This window comes from Anarrhichthys ocellatus, unplaced genomic scaffold, assembly GCF_004355925.1.
Source record: "Anarrhichthys ocellatus isolate YVR2014 unplaced genomic scaffold, GSC_Weel_1.0 scaffold2431, whole genome shotgun sequence".
NCBI classification, from domain to species: domain Eukaryota; kingdom Metazoa; phylum Chordata; class Actinopteri; order Perciformes; family Anarhichadidae; genus Anarrhichthys; species Anarrhichthys ocellatus.
In genome coordinates, this window is record NW_022282405.1 from 2,353 (window position 1) to 7,675 (window position 5,323).

The following is a 5,323-nucleotide window of genomic DNA, read 5'->3' on the forward strand; positions in this document are numbered from 1 at the left end:
TTAATAAAGTCATAGCCTTAACAAATATATGCGTTTTTAATTGCTTGTACAACAACGAACAATATGTGAAATAAGAGTTATTTGTTGACTGACAGCAGAGTGGTAATATTTACGACAGCACTTGAAGGCAATAGCAGTTTAAGCACAGCCCAAATGAACGAACACAAACTGAGCTGAAGCAGGAAGTGATCGACGTGCCTGACATCCAATAGAATTACGCGCTTTGCTCTTTTCGCTCCACTCATTGGTTGTTTGCATTAAAGAGGGCGGGGCCTATGAAAAGTAACAGCTAGCTGCGGAAGTAGAGACTCCTATCTATGATTCTACTGAACCGAGTCCGTGAGACGTTACGACCAGAAGATCCCGGTGATTCACGGTATGTTACCATTTAATCTCTAATAATACATAAAGTACAAGTACAAGTACCTCACAGCTGTAGTATTTATGACTCAGCTGTACATTCAAATGTTTTGTTGATTTTAACATGACAACAATGATTCAGTCGAGTTCTTTGTGTGTTTATATGTAGCCAGGCGAAGTGGGGGTAGGAAGGTTTTTGTACTGTCCCTGATAGATATGACTTACATGCAGGGTTAGTGACAGTAACAGATGCTGCTTTTATTTTAGGCGTACTGTCACTTTAAGAGAATGAAGCGTGAGCTACGCGAGAGCACGGTGTTCACGTGAGATGTAGAAATACAGCGCGGGAATCAGAGGCTGCTGAGGACCGAACGTTAGCTTTTAGCATCCAGACTGAACTGAAGGGAAAGACCTGAACGACGGGTCAGCGTAAGTAGCGGGAGAAGTTACTAATGAATGCTGAATCACCTTGTAATGGGGCTTGTTAACTGTTTAGAGACATGGTGTTGAGTTGTATGTATCTGCTTCATTGAGAGGGGAGACAGAAGCCGTGAGTTCCAGGTGTGTGGGTCCGAGCTGGTGTGGGAGTGAGTTCATTATTTTCTTTAACAATAATTGTGTTCCTGTGAAATAAATGCCATCTACATATCTCAGAGTTGGACAGCATGAGACTGATGCAGAGGTTCTTTGTTTCTGCTTAGCAGGAGTAGGTCACTACTGTTGTTTTTCTATGTAGCTGTAGAATATGTTTCCAGTTGTCAGTCCTGTTGTATTGTAATTCTGAAGAGAGTGGGAAGCAAGTGTTTCATTTTGCTGTCAATTGTTCTGTACCTTTTTAAAATTTGACCAATTAACGCTGTACTCAAGAGTGCAGTCGGGGGAAATAAAAGACCCACATAAAATATAAATGTATCTTAGTGTCTGGTCTCATCCTTTTAATTAGGCTACATATACTATTTATTAGATATCTGCTTATTTACCTGTCTGTGTGTCTCTTTGTGGACAGACAGCCCCCTGTAGCTAACAGCCTGTCTGTCTCTGTGTTGTGAACTGTTATTTGTGTTTTTTATTCATTAAATTCCTTCCTGCAGCAGGCAGCGTGTGGGACATCAAGCGCACACACACACACACACATCTCTCCAGTGACCTAATGAACCATCCTGACTTCAACCTGTGGCCCTTGGCCCTGAAGAGGCCCCGTCTGAAGGGTCACACTTGTGTTTCTGCTTTTATTTTGAATGTTTGGCTTATTTTATTGTGAAAAGACTTTCAAGAGACAAATAAAAACCAGGAGATCATGAAGTATTTATTTTCCTCACTTTGTTCATGATGTCTGGGACAGAGTACTTCTATGTGAGACAAAGTATTAGTAGTATAGAGGGACAGAGTACTTCTATGTGAGACAAAGTATTAGTAGTATAGAGGGACAGAGTACTTCTATGTGAGACAAAGTATTAGTAGTTCAGAGGGATGGAGTACTTCTATGTGAGACAAAGTATTAGTAGTTCAGAGGGATGGAGTACTTCTATGTGAGACAAAGTATTAGTAGTTCAGATCTAAAGTTACTAGTTCAACACATGATGGCGATATTGCGTTATTTGTATTTTCACTGGATTTCAATAAAGTTGTTTCAATAAATCCCATGATGCATCGCGAGGTCCGTTGCCAGGATACAGCTCCTAGTAGCTAACGTTAGCTGCTAACAGACTGACGGAGATAAACAAACGGAAGTCGGACTGTTAGAGGAACATTAACGACATTAAACCAGAGTCCTTTTCCTCTCTGTACGAGCGTCTCTCCGTTAAACCGGGTGTTTGTTCTCTGACGGTTAAAATCTTCCGGTGCTCCGGTTTGTTGATGCTAGGTGGCTTATCGGTAAACGGCCCAAACTGGATCCGTTATCGTCCTATGGAGCGGGCTGACATTAGAGACTCCAGTCTGCTGAAGAACCAGCCATACGACGAGAGTCTGGAGGTGATCGAGTCAGAGGAGGTAGAGAGCGACCACAGCCCGACACCTCGAGGCCAGAGTCGGGTAACACCACAGGTCACAGCACAGGTCACACCACACCATAGGTAACACCACAGGTCACACCACACCATAGGTAACAGCACAGACCACACCATAGGTAACAGCACAGGTCCCTTGATAACCCGTAACACCGGTTAACACGGTCCCTTGATAACCGTAACACCAGATGATTTCTGTCTCTTCAGAGGAGCAGGGAGCGTAGCCTGATGTCGGCCAATAGTGATGAGTTTGACGAGGACCTCGAGTCCCAGAGGGCCAACGAGCTGACGGGGGGGCAGGAGGAAGAGGAGGAGGACTCTGATGAAGAGGACTCTGACGATGACCCCAGTGAGTCTCCAGAGGGGGTCTACGACCCCTCGGTCTACGCCAACCTGCCTGTCAGCACCGAGATCAAGGAGCTGTTCCAATACATCACACGGTGAGACATGACTCATCATCATCATCACAGAGTATATTATGTCATATATTACCCATGATGCACCAGTAACAGCTGTCTGCCCCCCCCCCCCCCCCCCTCAGCTACAGCCCTCAGACCGTAGACCTGGACCACAGCCTGAAGCCCTTCATCCCAGACTTCATCCCGGCGGTGGGGGACATCGACGCCTTCCTCAAGGTACAAACAGGAAGTGACTGGTGGACCAATCAGGAGCCAGGTTGAAGAATAACTTTATTAACACAGTGACCCGTGTGGCGTTCAGGTTCCGAGGCCGGACGGTAAAGGGGACGGTCTGGGTCTGATGGTCCTGGACGAGCCCAGTGTGAAGCAGTCTGACCCCACGGTGATGTCCCTGTGGCTGTCTGAGGACAGCAAGCAGCACGGGGCCACAGAGGTGTCTGTCTGTCTGTCTGTCTGTCTGTCTGTCTGTCTGTCTGTCTGAGGACAGCAAGCAGCACAGGGCCACAGAGGTACCAGTCTCTCTCTCTCGTTCAGCTTCCTGTCTCATAATCAGTCCTGTCTCTCTCTCTCTCTCCCCGTCTCTGTCTCCCTGTCCTCCAGCTGAAGAAGGTGACGAGTGTCCCCGGTCCTCAGTGTAACCCCCGTGCGGTGGACAGCTGGGTGGAGAGTATCTCTGCTCTGCACCGCTCTAAACCTGCGGCCAGCGTTCAGTACGCTCGCTCGATGCCGGACATCGACAGCCTGATGCAGGAGTGGCCGTGTGAGCTGGAGGAGCAGCTGGGACGCCTGCAGCTGCCGCCGGCTCGACTCTGCTGCAGCGCGGCCGAGTACGCCGACACCGTGTGCGCCCTGCTGGACGTCCCGGTGTACAGGACCCGAGTCCAGAGTCTGCACCTGCTGTTCAGCCTCTACCTGGAGTTCAGGGACTCCCAGCACTTCACACACAGAGAATAGAAGCGTGTGTGTGTGTATATTTCTATATATATATATACACGTGTATTTCTATATACATATATTTCTATATCTATATCTATCTATCTATCTATATCTATATCTATAGATATAGATATAGATATAGATATAGATATATATATATATATAGATATACAACATTATTATAAAATGGTTCTGTGCTTTCTATGAATTATTATTACATTTTAAAAAACACTTCGTTTTTACTGATGTATTCTAACACTTTGTGATAACTACAATAAATAATTAAATTCATTAAAAAAAAAAAGACCTTTGTGTCTTTCTCCCACAATGCACTGCACTGTTATTGTTTGTCCAACATGGCGGCTCCAGACTGCGTCTTCCACAGAACCCTGACCCGGTCCAGACCCGGTCCGAACAAGGTGTGAACAGCGTCGTCACGTGTGTTATTGATCGTCGGTGTTATTATTATTATTAATATGGTCTGTTTCCGGTCCGTCCGCCTCTCGCACGGTTAAACATTTAAATATCGAACAATTTAACTTCGGTTTACTTCTTGGAAAAAACAACCAAAGGACTGGACATAATGATGACATATATAATAATAATAATAATAATAATAATAATAACAATCTGTGTTTTCTGAATAAGAAGCTTTCATTTTACCAATGAAACGCGAGCTTTTCAAAATAAAACGGCTCCGTTGTTCTCCGTATTGAATCATAAATCGACTCGTTCTGTCTAAAATATTTACGTTCAGTGAATTAATGATTTGCCGAATTTACCACAAGAACCTAAAGTGTTAGAAACGTGTTGAACTGAGTTACACAAGCGTTTCTTTATGAGCCGGTAGCTGAAAGTGTCTGATGTTTGAATGGAGTTTGGCTCAAATAGCTGTTAGCTCCCTGTTAGCTCCCTGTTAGCTCCTCTGTATGAACCAGTCTCAGCCTAGTTCAGACTCCAGCGGGGCCTTCAGCAGAGACCGGTCCATCGTGGACAGACCCGGATCCTCCAGCACAGGCCGGTCCACCGTGGACAGACCCGGATCCAGCAGAGACCTGGAGGGAGGAGGAGAGCTCAGCTCCCGGCAGCAGCAGCAGCAGGGTCTCCCCCTCCTCCAGGAGCAGAGCTTCTCCTCTCTGCTGGAGGGAAGGGGGGCACGGGAGAACCAGAACCAGGACTGACAGACTGTCAGACCCTGCTGCAGTAAAATGAGAGGTTTTCTAAAGGGACTCTGGTGCTCAGAGACACTAAATCACCTGGGACACTTTTACTCATCACTATCTTTTATTTTGTCTTTCAGTCGTCCTCGTCCTCTCCTGCCGTCTGCAGGGAGGTGCTGTATGTGGTGGACTTGCACCGTTACAGCAGAGACCAGGGGTCCTCTGTCTACTTCCCCCAGGCTGTCCTCAACGGTAAGACACTGGGGACAAACTAAACGAGACAAACTCAACGAGATGGGACAACCGAAACGAGACAAACTAAACGAGAGGGGACAAACTAAGCGAGGGCACAAACTAAACGAGAGGGGACAAACTCAACGAGATGGGACAACCTAAACGAGACAAACTAAACGAGAGGGGACAAACTAAACGAGACAAA

At 46.2% G+C, this 5,323-nt stretch overlaps 1 protein-coding gene across 8 annotated transcripts; it reads left to right on the forward strand.

Moving 5' to 3' along the window:
• The first annotated feature begins 276 nt into the window (after positions 1 to 276).
• On the forward strand, positions 277 to 5,266 carry ift46 (intraflagellar transport 46 homolog (Chlamydomonas)). Of its 8 annotated transcripts, XM_031840192.1 has the most exons (7): positions 277 to 376; positions 2,225 to 2,406; positions 2,577 to 2,809; positions 2,911 to 3,004; positions 3,090 to 3,221; positions 3,389 to 3,752; positions 5,025 to 5,266. In XM_031840192.1, the coding sequence occupies exons 2-6, from the start codon at positions 2,269 to 2,271 to the stop codon at positions 3,740 to 3,742; spliced, it is 951 nt and encodes a 316-aa protein (XP_031696052.1). In that variant the 5' UTR covers positions 277 to 376; positions 2,225 to 2,268; the 3' UTR covers positions 3,743 to 3,752; positions 5,025 to 5,266. The 8 variants fall into 8 exon arrangements, with proteins under 8 accessions (XP_031696052.1, XP_031696057.1, XP_031696051.1 ...); XM_031840197.1 differs by lacking the exon at positions 2,225 to 2,406 and having other exon boundaries at positions 282 to 376; positions 5,025 to 5,264; XM_031840191.1 differs by lacking the exon at positions 277 to 376 and having other exon boundaries at positions 383 to 2,394.
• Positions 5,267 to 5,323: the final 57 nt, after the last annotated feature.